Below are 14,773 nucleotides of genomic sequence, written 5' to 3'. Positions count from 1 at the left end.
TCCTCTGTGGGAAGGAGCTTCTGTCTCAAAAAAAAAAAAAAAAAAAAAATTCATTCCTTTATAATCCAAACAACTTGTCTTGAAAAGTGTTTTTATTTCCATTTTGCCAGCCGGCAAACAGCTTCACAGAAGTAAAGTGCCTTACCCAGGGTTCTGCTGTCAGTAATGGCACCGCAGGACCATAACGCACTTTCTCGCAGTGCAAGCCTGCCCGGAAGACAGCCCCAGAGCACCACCCTGGTGCAATGCATGCGACGATCAGGTGACAACCACATTCCATGGGGAGACCTAGGATTTACCTCTGGACCAACTGCACGATGCTCTGGGTGTTGATGAAGAAGACCTCTCGGTCAGCCTTCCGCTGCAGGGTGGCTGCGTGGCAGTCCAGGATGGTGGCTATCTGGATGGGAAGACAAGACAGATCTGACTGCTGATGATTCACATGCCACACAGCAGTCCCCTAACGCAGGGGTCCCCAAACCAGTACCCAAACCAGCACTGGTCTGTGGCCTGTTAGGAACTGGCTGAACAGCGGGAGGTAAGCAGTGGAAGAAGGAGCGAAGCTTCGTCTGTATTTACAGCCCCCCCATTGCTCATAATACCATCTGAGCTCCACCTCCTGTCAGATCAGCGGGAACATTAGATTCTCACAGGCGCGCAAACCCTGCTGTGAACCACGCCTGCGAGGGATCTAGGTTGCATGCTCCTTATGAGAATCTGAGGCCTGATGATCTGTTGCTATCTCTCATTACCCCCAGATAGGACCGTCTAGGTGCAGGAAAACAAGCCTGGGGCTCTCACAGATTCTACATTATGGTGAGTTGTATAATTATTTCATTATATATTACAATGTAATCATAATAGAAATAAAGTGCACCATAAATGTAACGCACTTGAATCATCTCGAAACCATCCCCCTCCCCGGTCCGTGCTTGAATCATCCCGAAACCACCCCCGTCCCCGATCTGTGGAAAAACTGTCTTCCACAAAACCGGTCCCTGGTGCTAAAAAGGTTGGGAACTGCTGACCTACAGGACCCACCACAGCCTCCCAGGGAGGTCCCATCCAAGGCTCATTTGAAGATTGAAAATTCCAGGCCCAAAGCCTTCCAGCTACCCTGCAACACCCCTGTTCATCCCTTCAACGGTGAGGAATTCAAGGGCTCAAAATGCCAGCAATCACATGGAGAAGTGCACACATTCGACTTCTACCGGTCCGCACATATGAACGGGATGGGGAACGAGGAGATGGGAATGTCCCACTCTAGCAAAAACCAGGGTGCCGGTGGGGAAGGGTCCTGTCTTTATCATTAGACATAATGTTATTGGTATATTGCCTTTGGCATCAAAAATATTTTTAAAGAAAAAAAAAACCTGGATCAATGACAAATTCCTGAAAGTTCCAAGTGTGTACTTTTTCAGTTAGGATCCTCTAGAGTTTGGTTTTTGTTATTTTTTAGTTCAGATATACCTTACATACCATCATATTCCACCATCTCCCTTTAAAGTGTACATTCAGTGGTTGGTAGTGTATTCATAAAGTCGTGCAACTACCACCACCATCTAATGTTAAAGCATGTTCGTCACTCTAAAAAGAAACCTCGTAGTCATTAGTGCTCACTCTCCATTTTCCCTGCACTGCAGCCCCTGGCGGTCACTAATCTACTTCCTTCTTCATGAATGTGCCTATTCTGGACATTTCATAAAAAATGGAATTACACAGGGCTGGGCACCGTGGCTCATGCCTGTAATCCCAGCACTTTGGGAGGCCGAGGCAGGAAGATCACCTGAGGTCAGGAGTTCAAGACCAGCCTGGGCAACATGGTGAAACCACATCTCCACTAAAAAAACAAAAAATTAGCTGGGAATGGTGGTGTACGCCTGTAATCCCAACTACTTGGGAGGTCTCAAAAAAAAAAAAAAAAAAGGAATCACATAATATCACATAATACGTGGTCTTTTGTGCCTGGCTTATTTCCCTTAGCACAATTCATGCTTCATCCACATGGAAGCATGAATCAGTATTCTTTCTTTCTTTGGCTGGACAATATTCCAGCCCTTAGAACTGCTAACCTCTGAGAATGGCCTGAACGACACTGTCCTCTGGTTTCCCAAATCACCAATGTGTGGGCGGGTGGATGACGATGGTGAGGAACCCTCTCACCAGAGGGCAGGAAGGCCAATAGGCAGAGGGGCTCTTCCCAGTGCAAATGCCTTTCAAATGCCCCACGAAACCAACAACCACAACAAAATGAGCAACGCAAGGCCAGTGTGTAAATAACAGAGATATTTCATACTACCCTGGAATGGCTTCCATTCTTTTTTTTAACGTGTTCACAAATGCAACTACGATTATGATGAGACATCTCAGTACATTCTTTTTTTTGGAGCGCAGTGGTGCAATCTCGGCTCACTGCAACCTCTGCCTCCTGGGTTCAAGCAATTCTCCTGCCTCAGCCTCCTGAGTAGTTGGGACTGCAGGTGTGTGCTACTATGCCTGGCTAATTTTTGTATTTTTAGTAGAGATGGGGTTTCACCATGTTGGCCAGGCTGGTCTCAAACTCCTGACCTCAAATGATCCACCTACCTTGGCCTCCCAAAGTGCTGGGATTATAGGAGTGAGCCACTGCACCCGACCTCAGTACAGTTCTTAAAATACTATATATATATAGGGGTGTGTGTGTGTGTGTGTGTATATATATATATACACACACACACACACACACACACACACACACACGGAGCTCCCAGATGATCACCTACGAAATCCAGGGACGGAAAATCAAAGCTGCAAACCAGTGAAAAAACAAAAATAAAAAAACTTGCAGTTTCCTCTAATGATGTCAGCCAGTTTATTTTTTTGGGAAATGCTCACTCCATCTGCATCAACTCCATCGGAATCTTGAGTTTTACGCAATAAGACCTAAGGAATGTTGATGTTCATTCAAACAACTGTTGCTTTGAGTAAATGATGGGATTCTGCAGATGAGGCTTGAAAGGAAACCCTCGGCCTGATATGTTAGGCTATAAGTGGGTCTCAAGGAGTTCAACTTGATCAGAGGCCAGATATGGAGCCAGACTGGGAGCCAGCCCAGTGTGACCATTCTGGTGGGGTGGGGCTGGGTGGGGGAGCACGTACCTGCTGGCTGGGGAACTGGCACAGCACCGAGGTGATGTTGCTGGCATACTGGGCCATCACCCTGCGGACTGACTTCTCCACGGGGGCTGGGATGCGGCCTGCCACGCTGGTCATGATCTCCTGCAGCTCCAGCAGCGGCAGTGACGGGTGCCGGAGGGTCATCATGAGCTTCTGCACCCACTCCTTCAACTGAAGCGGGGACCACAGCATCAGCCCCCAGCCCTGCATGGGCATGGGCACCACCCCCCACAACAGGGCACCCAACACAGCTCAACCCATCCTGACCCCATGCACTCAAGTGGCTGAAGATCCAGACCCAGCAGCCTCTGGGGCAGTCCAGAGTGGAACGGCCCCTGACCACATGGAATACTCAGTTTTCCCACATAGGAAGACCCTGACTCCCCCTCTCTGTGCATCAGAAAGCCAGCATTGGGGGGATCAAACATAAGGTCATGTGATGAGTTGATGTTTCTCGTATACTAGCTTAGTACAGTGTTCTAGGACCTTTCTTTACATGTTCTCATTTGATCCCTAAAAGCAACCCTACAAAGGAGGTCTAATGATTTTGTCCATTTTGCAGTTGAGGCAACTGAAACACAGAGAGATTAGTTAAGTTAACCAAAGTCACTTAGCTAGTAAGAAGCAAAACTAGGAGGCAAACCCAGGCTATTCAGCTCCTGAGACTGAACTGCTGCCCTATGCTGTTTCCAGGGTGTCTCAGTAGCCAATGCTGATGGTCTTTGGATGACAATGACAATGGGGCCAACGCCCCAGTGTGGTTGTGAGGTTTCAAAGTGAACTGATACATAAACTGCGAAGCACCCCAACTAATAAAGGTTGCAATTATTGTGGAGTGCAGTGGCTCATGTCTGCAATCCCAACACTTTGGGAGGCCAAGGCAGGAGGATCACTTGAGCCCAGGAGTTCGAGACCAGCCTGGGCAACACGGTGAGACCCCATCTCTACAAAAAATTAGCTGGGCATGGTGGCAGGTGCCTGTAACCCCAGCTACTTGGGAGGCTGAAGTGGAACGATTGCTTGAGCCCAGGGGGTCGAGGTTGTAGTGAGCACTGTTTCACTCCAGCTTGGGAGACACAGCAAGACCCTATCTCAAAAAAAAAAAAAAAAAGTTGCAATGATGTCAATAATCATCAGGCAGCATAACATGGGGTGAAGAGCACAGAGTCAGAATCCTGATGGCCATGGTTCAGATCTCATCTTTGTCTCCTCATGTATGAAGCACGGCAAGTCTCTTAGTCCCTGTGTGCTTCAGTTGCCTCAACTGTAAAAGGAAATAAGAGTTCCTACCTTATCGGTTGCTGGGAGGATGAAATAATTGAACTTTTAAGTAGTTAGAAGGTGACACAGTGGGCATGGTGGTTCATGCCTGTAATTCCAGCACTTTGGGAGGCCGAGGTGGGTGAATCACCTGAGGTCAGGAGTTCGAGAACAGCCTGGTCAACATGGCAAAAACCCATCTCTACCAAAAAAAAATACAAAAATTAGCTGGGTATAGGTGGCACGTGCCTGTAATCCCAGCTACTCAGGAGGCTGAGGCAGGAGAATCACTTTAACCTAGGAGGCAGAGGTTGCAGTGAGACAAGATTGTGCTACCATACTCCAGTGTGGGTGACACAGCAAGGCTCCATCTCAAAAAAAAAAAAAAAAGGGTGACACATGGTACATACTTGCTAAGCATTGGCAATTATTATCATCATCGCCATGATTTTCATCATCACTAGTCACTGTTATGAGCATCACGGGTCTTTCAAGGAGGTCTGCAAATCAGAGAACTTCTTGTTTCTTTACTGAGTGAATAGATGAGACCCAGCAAGGGTGAACGGCGAACAGAGGTGTGTTTCAAACAAAGGGCCTTGTCCGTCATCTCCTTAAGGGGGGTGACCCCCACTGACTCCTTCCTTAACGTCCTACTGGAGTATTCTCAGTTTTCAGCTGAACTGCTACAAGCCCAGTTTACGATCAAGGAGAAAACGTCAGGCCAATGTTTGCAATCGAATTGAAGAATTCCCTGAGGACAGGTCCTTCATAAACACAACAGAGGGGCTGGGTGCGGTGGCTCAGGCCTGTAATCCCAGCACTTTGGGAGGCCCAGGCAGGTGGATCACTTGAGCCCGGGAGTCTGAGACCAGCTTGGGGAACACGGTAAAACTCCATCTCTACAAAAATACAAAAAATTAGCCGGGCGTGGTGGGGTGTACCTATAGTCCCAGCTACTCGGGAGGCTGAGGTGGGAGGATCTCTTGAGCCCAGGAGGTTAAGGCTGCAGTGAGCCTGGGCGACAGAGTGAGACTTTGTCTCAAAAAACAAAATAAATAAAATAAAAACAACAGAAGACCGACCATTTTCTCATTTCTTACTAATGACCTCTGCTGTCATGGGGTAGACCTGACTCTCCACATGGATCTATATGCCTGCGCTCATAGGTGACTTTACCTTTATGCTAAAAATGGGCTCCGGCAGACAAAAGCCACTCATGACGTTGGTGAGGTTTTCCAGGACGCTGTGGAAGACCTGGTGCAGTTTCTCTCCAAGGATGGGCAGTGTCTGCTGGGCAGGGAGTTCTCCTGTGAACGGTTCAGCCTGATGAGACACCACAAGAATGACAGGTCAGGAAAACTCTGGGAATCCCAAATGGGACGGGGCAGAACGGGAGGTGGGGCAGATCCGCTGGCTGCCATATCAAGTGAGGATGAGGCCTGAGGAAAAAATCGAAGACAATGTACTGGAAAGTTAAAATGGCCAAACTCACACCCCAGTGTGGGTTTTCCAAACCATTCCTTTTGAGTTCGAGACCAGCCTGGCCAACACGGCAAAACCCCATCTCTACTAAAAATACACAAAAAATTTAGCCAGTCACAGTGGCGCGTGCCTGTAATCAGAGCTACTCCAGAGGCTGAGGCAGGAGAATCAATTGAACCTGGGAGGCGGAGGTTGCAGTGGGCCAAGATTGTGCCATTGCACTCCAGCCTGGGAAATGGAGTGAAATTCTGTTTTCCTCCACAGTCTGATCATGGCTTCTCCATCTGGGCCCCCACAGCCCAGGGCCAAGGGCAGTGTTCTAACTACACTCACTAAGTAAAATTACTTGATCTCCCAGTCTGTCTCACAAGCATTTACGTGAGGCTCAGGGAATGGGTGGCCAGGCCCTACCTTATTAACCCAGCACAGGAAATGTGTGCTGAAAGGAATCACAGTGCAGGTACCTGGACCTGCCCACTGATCCAAAAAGGCCCAGTCTATTCCTAGCTTTGGGAACTCCCTAAAGAGACTAATGATGCCAGGCACAGTGGCTCACCCTTGTAATCCCAGCACTTTGGGAGGCCAAGGTGGGCAGATTGCTTGAGGCCAGGAGTTCAAGATCAGCCTGGCCAACCTAGTAAAACTCCATTACTACTAAAAATACAAAAATTAGTCAGGCATGGTGGCACAAACCTGTAGTCCCAGCTACTTGCTACCCGGGAGTCTGAGGCAGGAGAATTGCTTGAACCCAGGAAGTGGAGGTTGCAGTGAGCCGAGACCATGCCACTGCACTCCAGCCTGGGTGACAGAGTGAGACTCTGTCTCAAAAAAAAAAAAAAAAAAAAGAGAGAGAGAGAGACTAATGAAAAGAATTGTAACAACAGTAATTTGCAGCAACATGGATGGAACTGGAGGATATCAGATTATTATGTGAAATAATCTGGGCACAGAAAGACAAATTTAGCATGTTCTGACTCATATGTGGGAGTAGAAAATTAAAACAAATGGACTCACGGAAATAGAATGTAGAATGATGGCTGCCAGGGTCTGGGAAGGGTAATGGGGCTGGTGGGAGTGGGGATAGTTAATGGGTACAAAAATACAGTTCAATAGAATGAATAAGATCTAGTATTGAGGCTGGGCATGGTGGCTCACACTTGTAATTCCAGCACTTCAGGAGGCGAGGCGGGCGGATCACCTGAGGTCAGGAGTTCCAGATCAGCCTGGCCAACATGGTAAAACCCCATCTCTACTAAAAATACAAAAATTAGCCGGGCATGGTGGCAGGTGCCTGAAGTCCCAGCTACTCGGGAGGCTGAGGCACGAGAATCGCTTGAACCCTGGAGGTGGAGGTTACAGTGAGCCAAGATCACGCCACTGCACTCCAACCTGGGTGACAGAGCGAAACTGCATCTCAAAAAAAAAAAAAAAAAAAAGATCTAGTATTGATAGCACAACAGGGTGACTCTATAGTCAATTAAAATTGAATGTATATTTTAAAATAACCAAAAGAGTAGAATTGGAATGTTCCTAGCGCAAAGAAATGATAAATGCTTGAGGTGATAGATACCCCAATCACCCTGATTTGATTATTAGACAGTATATGCCTATATCAAAGGTCACATGTACCCCATAAACATATACACCTATTATTAGACTGTATGCCTATATGAAAAGGTCACATGTACCCCATAAATATATACACCTATTATGTACCTATAATTATAATTTTTTTAAAAAAGAAAACAAATACAATCAATAGAATACTCTGGAGAAAAGAGACAATGTGATATTTGTAAATGCTTTTTTTGCTGGACAGATGTACTAATTATTTTAGAGTCTTGCTTAGGAGGGTGTAAACATTCATTCATTCATCAAGACTTATTATTTCTCAGCACCCATTATGCCCCGAGCACTGTGCTAAGCCCCAGGATCACAACAGGAACATCAAAAGTAGTCCTTGACCTCAGGGACTCATAGGTAATGACAGGGCTTGACAAACGCTGAAAAATTAACAGGAATCTAAATTGGAGGTCCCCCCAAGAGCCTGAGCTCAGGGTCACATGACAGACACTCTGGTGCACCCCCTAGTGGTCCTGAGGAGAGGGTGATGGCCCCGGCACCTGCACTGCTATACTTTCATCCAACAACTAATATTTACAGAGCACCTCTGACGTACCAGCTCCTGTTTTTGGCACTGGGGACCCAGCAGTGAGCAAGAAAGCCAAAAAGCCCTGTTCTCCTGGTGTTTCCAGTCTCCTGGAGGCCAAATAATAAACCAAGAAGACAATCAGTGAGGTCATCTCTGTGAGGTGTGGTGTGTGTTTGCACATGGGTAGAGGTGAGCACAATTTTTTAAAGGGCGGTTGAAAGAGACATGACAACTATATGCAATGCACTAACCTGGATGGGATCCTGAACATTAGGTAAAAACTAAGAAAATCGTACACTCACGTCCATAGCTGCCTTATTCACAGTAGCCAAAAGGTAGAAACAATCCTAGTGTCTATCAGTGGACGAGTCAATAAACAAAATGTGATATACCCCTACAAGGGAATATTATGCAGCCTTAAAAAAACAGGGACATTCTGCCACATGCTATAAGATGGATGAAACTTGGAAACATTATACTAAATGTAGTCACAAAAGGTCAGATACTATATAGATTCCACCTATATGAGGCACCTAGAGGAGTTGAATTGATAGAGAGAAAGCAGAATAGTGGTTGCCAGGGGCTGGAGGGAGGAGGGAGGAGGGAGTTACTATTTAATGAGTGTCAAGTTTTAGTTTTGCAAGTGCTGGAGATGGATGATGGTGATGGTTGTGCAACCGTGTGAATGTATTTAATACTGCTGAAGAGAACATTTAAAAATGGCTAAGACAGTAAATTTCATGTTATGTGTATTTAACCATAATTTTTAAAAAATGAACTACGGAAATCTGAGTGAACAATAATGTACCAATATTGGTTCATTAAATGTGACAAATGGACCATACTATTGCAATAATAGTTAAATTTAAAACAGTTAATTATTATTCTTAAACAATAATACCTAATATATCGATATTGGTTCATTAAATATGCCAAATGGACCATGCTCGTGCAATAATAGTTAAATTAATAATAGTAAATTGATAACAATAGTAATTAATTGAGGCCAGGTGCAGTGGTTCACACCTGTAATCCCAGCACTTTGGGAGGCTGAGAAGGGTGGATCACCTGAGGTCAGGAGTTTAAGACCAGCCTGGCCAACATGGCGAAACCCTGTCTCTACTAAAAATAAAAAAATTAGCCAGTGTGGTGGTACGTGCCTATAATCCCCAGCTACTCGGGAGGCTGAGGCAGGAGAATCACTTGAACCAGGGAGGCAGAGGTTGCAGTGAGCCAAGATCATGCCACTGCACTCCAGCCTGGGCAACAGAGCAAGACTCTGTCTCAAAAAAAAAAAAAAAAAAAAAAGAAGAAGAAGAAGAAGAAGACCGACAATTAATTGAATAACAATTAAATGAATGACAGGGAAACTGGCTACAGACAATATGGGAACTCTGTACTATTTACATAACTGTTCTGTACATCTAAAACTATACTAAAAATTAAGTCTATTAAAAAGAAAAGGTGGTCAGGGATCAAGAATGCCCTCACTGAGGGGAAGACATTGGAATCAAAGCTCCTAGGAGTTGGGAGTGATCCCTGCAAAGTCTGGGGTAGGTCCTTCATGGCAGAGAGGACAGCCCCCTGGAGGGAGGGATCCAGTGTATTCAAGTAAGTGACGGGGAGAGGGACAGAGGAGGAAGGCAGAGAAGAAAGCAGGGAACAGCTCATTTGGGGTCTTGTAGGTCACTGGCAGCAACTGGGTTTTACTCTAAGCAGGATGGAGAGCCGCAGAGAGGGATCTGAGCAAAGCAGGGTGCAGCTTCCTTGTGTTTCTGCACCATCACGGTGGCTGCTGAGATGAGCTCCGTCTGCAGGTGGAAGCAGGAGAAGAGCTATCAGCCTTGAGTCTACCTGTCTCACTGGACCAGCGGAGGCTGCAAGTGCACCTGCACCAGCCAGAGCACTTGGGCCGTGGAACCACATACCGGGTGGACCTTAGAAGGGTCATCAAGCTCCAGCCTGGCCACCACGCAGCCTGCTTCCAGCACGGCCCCTGGACGCTTGATGTACTTCACCCGGCCACTTTCCTGCACGTTCAGGGTCATGATCATCTTCATCACCTATTTCGTAAAAAGAAGAAATAGTACAGAGCCCGTCAGGATTGACACCCAGAGCCACCCAGAACTAGTGATGCCGGAGCAGGGACTCGTCATCTAAATGGAATGACTCCCTGGGCAGTGTTCAGGCAGAAGGGACAAGGAAAAGTGACCTTTACTGGAAGCCTGCTATGCACCAGGCAAGTGCCATTCACTCTGCAAAGCCAGCCGAGGAGGTGTTTGTGATGCCCATTTACAGATATGGAAACTGATGTTTATTTCCAAAGGGGGGTCTTCTCTCTCTTAGAAATACTGTTAAATCATGTTACATAGAGTGGTTCATATACACGTTCCTAAAATGTACTGCATAAGTCAAACATTTTGTGAACAGTTTGTTTTATTAAAGGCACTTAGACAACCAGGGAACACTCTGTGAAATGAAGAATCTGCTCATCAGCCCTTTCAATGTGCCTCTCTGAGTGTCTGGATATGTGGATGGCACGAGCTTTGTCACCATGGTGTCAGCTGCAGAGCCAGGACTACGCTGTCTCTCTTGCTTGGCAGTTCACAGCTTGGGCACCCAAGTCAGCCAGGCCTGGACTAGAATCCCAGGACCCGCCCCCTCTCCCCAATACCTCTGTGATCTTCAGAAGTGGCTTCCCTCCTTGAGCCTCAGTTTCCCCAAGTGTAAAATGAGGAATAATGACAGTTTCACCTCTTAGGGCTCTTATGAGGATTAAATGAGATGCAGATCCTGCCATGCAGCAGGTCAATACGCAGTAGCTACTATTATTGCTGTATTTTCATTGCTATTATTGTTGTTATTTTCCAGGTTTGAATCCTGGCTTTGTGTGACCTCCAGCGAGTTTCTTAGCCTGCCTGGGCCCAGCTTTTTTATAAAATGGGGACCACATTTGTGCCCATCTCATACAGTTGCTGGGAAGGTTAAAAAATAAAGATCAGTAAAATGCTTAGAACAGCACCTGCCACATGGTTACAGCTTTGCAAGTATTGGCTGAACACCTTTCGATCACTGCTGGGGTCAATATTTAATATTTAATCAATGATTGATAATAATTGTTATTATCAATCAATTCTTGGCTGGGTGCAGTGGCTCATGCCTGCAATCCCAGCACTTTCGGAGGCCAAAGCAGGTGGATCATCTGAGCTCAGGTGTTTGAGAACAGCTTGGGCAACATGACGAAACCCTGTCTCTAACAAAAATACAAAAAATTAAGTCAGGCAGGGTGGTGCGTGCCTGAAATCCCAACTACTTGGGAGGCTGAGGTGGGGGGATCACTTGAGCCTAGGAGGTGGAGTTTGCAGTGAGCCGAGATCACGCCACCACACTCCAGCCTGGGTGACAGACTGAGACTGTCTCAAAAAAAAAAAAAAAAATCAAGGAAACTTATTTACAGAACAGTTTACAGAACAGTTTTGTAAATAGTACAGACAGTTCCCATATTCTCTGTATCCAGTTTCTGTGTCATTAACCTTCTTACTCATTCCTGGGGAGGTGTGCATTTTTTGAAGTTTTTTTCTTTGAATACTTCAGGGGATTTGGCTGAAACCCACAGACTGACTCCCTTAGGAATTTGCACACAGTGGCCAAGGGGAGAAGTAGGTCTGTTTGTTCAGACATGGGACAAAGCCAGAGGAGTGAGGGTTTGAGGGTTCAGGATTCCCCACGGCCGGCTCTGCAGTCACCTCCATCTCAGCGTAGCTGCTCCCAGCCTCAACGTGGCCCCCGTCCTCCACTGTGTACTGTGTCAGCTTCCCAGCCGAGGGGGATCTCAGGACCGTAGGATCATTCTCCTTCTCAAACACACATGTCTTATTGCCGATGGTAATTCGGTAACTGGGAGAGAGGAGGAGTGGGTAGGGAGACTGATGAGGACCATCAACCCAGCAAGCCCTAGTCCGGCTTTCAATATCATTTCCCCTTCCTAAAGGGGGAGTGTACCCTCTACATGCCCAAAGGGTGGCATTTGATAGTTATCTCAGAGACACTGAGAGTGAGGTCGGTGAACAAAAGGCTGTGATGCTTTCTTTGTGAGGCCGAGGTGGGAGGATCGCTTGAGGCCAGGAGTTTAAGACAAGCCTGGGCAACACAATGAGACCCCGTCTCTACAAAAAAATTAAAAAAAAAAAAATTAGCTGGGCATGGTAGCACATGCCAGGAGTCCCAGCTACTCAGGAGGCTGAGGCAGGAGAATCCTTTAAGCCCAGGAGTTCGAGGCTATTGTGAGCTATAATTACTCTGTCACCCAGGCTGGAGTGCAGTGACACAATCATGGTTCACTGAAGTCTCGACCTCCCTGGGGTCAGGTGATCCTCCCATCACAACCCCCTGATTCGTGCTACTACACTTGGCTAGTTGTTATATTTTATAGAGATGGGGTTTTGCCATGTTGCCCAGGCTAGTCTCAAACTTCTGGACTCAAGTGATCAGGGTCTCACTCTTGCCCAGGCTGGGCAACAGAGTGAGAACCAGTCTTTATTTATTTTATTTTTTATTTTTTATTTTTTGAGACAGAGTCTCGCTCTGTCGCCCAGGCTGGAGTGCAGTGGCATGATCTCGGCTCACTGCAAGCTCCGCCTCCTGGGTTCACACCATTCTCCTGCCTCAGCCTCCCAAGTAGGTGGGACTAAGGTACCTGCCACCACACCAGGCTAATTTTTTTTGTATTTTTTAGCAGAGACAGGCTTTCACCATGTTAGCCAGGATGGTCTCGATCACCTGACCTCGTGATCCACCCGCCTCGACCTCCCAAAGTGCTGGGATGACAGGCGTGAGCCACTGCGCCCAGCCGAGAACCAGTCTTTAAAATAAAATAATAAAAAGGATGTGACCCTTTTTTGGCTGAAAGCTGGTTCCTTTTACTGACATACTTCCAACAGGGCCTGACACAGAAAAATCAATCAGTGGATATGATTCAACAAATATTTACTGACTCAAAGTCTTAACCTTTGAACTGGGGAGAGTGGAACCTATAATAATCCTGAATATTCTTGGCAGATAGAACATGGGTTGAAAAAGAGATAACAGGCAGGGTGCGGTGGCTCATGCCTGCAATCCCAGCACTTTGGGAGGCCGAAGCTGGCTGACTGCTTCAGTCCAGAAGTTCAAGACCAGCCTGGGCAACATGGCAAAACCCCGTCTCTACAAAAAGTACAAAAATTAGCTGGGTGTGGTGGCATATCCTTGTAGTCCCAGCAACTTGGGGGACTGAGGTGAGGGAATCATCTTGGAGCCCAGGAAGTCAAGGCTGCAGTCATGATGGTACCACTGTACTCCAGCCTGGGTGACAGAGTGAGACCCTCTCTCAAAAAAAAAAAAAGGAGATAACAAAACATTACTCTGGCATAAACCTAGTCTGCCTTCTTCCCAAATATTAAGGATTAAAAAGTCTCCACTCTCTAACTGGAGCTTTTCAGACTTTTCAGACATCCCCTCTCCTTTTGTCACCTTGGCCGGGTCTGTTTCATTGCGTGACCTCGGTGTGATCAGACACACTGGAGGCAGAGCATCTTTGGGGCCTATCTCACTATCTCACGAGCCCCTGTGCTAAGAGCTTCCAGGACATCTTGTGTGTTACCCGTCAGGTACACAACACTCTTTCCTGCCACTATCTGTTTGTTCAGTGTGTCATCTTCCCCAGTGGGCTGGAAGCTCGGCAAGTCGCACCCAGCATGCTATCCCAACACCTAGCACAGCGCCTGGTACGGAGGAGCTTGGTAGGGCACTGCCGTGCTAACTGGGTGGATGCCGGGGCTCAGATGCACAGGCAGCAAGCACCTCGTCACACACCTCGCAGGCCACGGAGCTGGGAGTCATGTCCCGTTCAGCTCTGAATCCCCACCAACCAGGTTACTAGAAAAGGGCCCCCAGGATCCTCCCCTAAGTATCTGCCAGTTGCACAGAATTCCAACCAAGAGATTAGCTTCTCTGCACGCCCCCAGAATTTACTGGAGAGGCACCTTCTCTAACACCCTTGGATCTGCACATAGGCCAGCACTGGGTTTTCCATGCCTAGGACAGAGAGCTGTGCACGCCCAGCCCACAGTGGGACTCGCACCCCCACGAACCTGTCAACCTCTTCCTTCATGTAGGTGGTGTAGCTGTTCCCATTGTAGGAGAGCAGGAGCCCCCCATCGTTCAGCCGGTGGGCGTCAATCTCGATGTGGCAGCCATTCATGATGAGAACGAACATGGTCAGAGACTGCCGGGCCACCTGTGGGGACAGGCCCCTTGTCACCGCCTGGGTTCAGGATGTGCTCCCAGAGCACTGTTTGGCCCCACTAACAACAAACAAGAGCTGGTTGTCCACCACAGAGGGCCAAGATGAACACCCCTGTCTCTTGGATCCAGCCCTCACAATCCCTGCCAAGGGAGCAGCTGGGGGCTGGGGGAGGCCTGGAGTAGCAAGCCACACCTGCCCGTGGGTAATATAGTCGCTGTCAAGCCATGTTGCCGACTGCATGCCCTCTGGGGCTAGTCTCCCTTCTGATTCCTGTCTCCAGCTCTCACTCTGGGTGAGGCAGCCTCAGAGACTCCACCAGCAGCCAGGTGCAATGGACTAAATGTTTGTGTCCCCACAAAATTCATAAGTTGAAATCCCAACCCCTAATGTGATGGCTTTAGGAGGTGGAGCCTTTGGGAGGTGATTAGATCATGAAGGTG

General features: G+C 47.5%; 1 protein-coding gene across 1 annotated transcript in view; it reads right to left on the bottom strand.

Annotated features, from left to right (window-relative positions):
- Positions 1-14,773, bottom strand: part of ACACB (acetyl-CoA carboxylase beta) — a 158,539-nt gene that overhangs the window by 57,145 nt on the left and 86,621 nt on the right. Inside the window, exons 17-22 of the mRNA XM_025402909.1 lie at positions 14,179-14,324; positions 11,797-11,947; positions 9,979-10,113; positions 5,593-5,739; positions 3,139-3,327; positions 300-400 (exon numbers count right to left, since the gene is read on the bottom strand). Of these exons, the coding sequence (XP_025258694.1) occupies positions 300-400; positions 3,139-3,327; positions 5,593-5,739; positions 9,979-10,113; positions 11,797-11,947; positions 14,179-14,324 (869 nt within the window). The remainder of the gene's footprint in view (positions 1-299; positions 401-3,138; positions 3,328-5,592; positions 5,740-9,978; positions 10,114-11,796; positions 11,948-14,178; positions 14,325-14,773) is intronic.

The sequence above is a fragment of the Theropithecus gelada genome, chromosome 11, assembly GCF_003255815.1.
Source record: "Theropithecus gelada isolate Dixy chromosome 11, Tgel_1.0, whole genome shotgun sequence".
Classification (NCBI taxonomy): domain Eukaryota; kingdom Metazoa; phylum Chordata; class Mammalia; order Primates; family Cercopithecidae; genus Theropithecus; species Theropithecus gelada.
The sequence above is the reverse complement of the archived record's forward strand: the minus strand, read 5'-3'. Positions and strand labels throughout refer to the sequence as shown.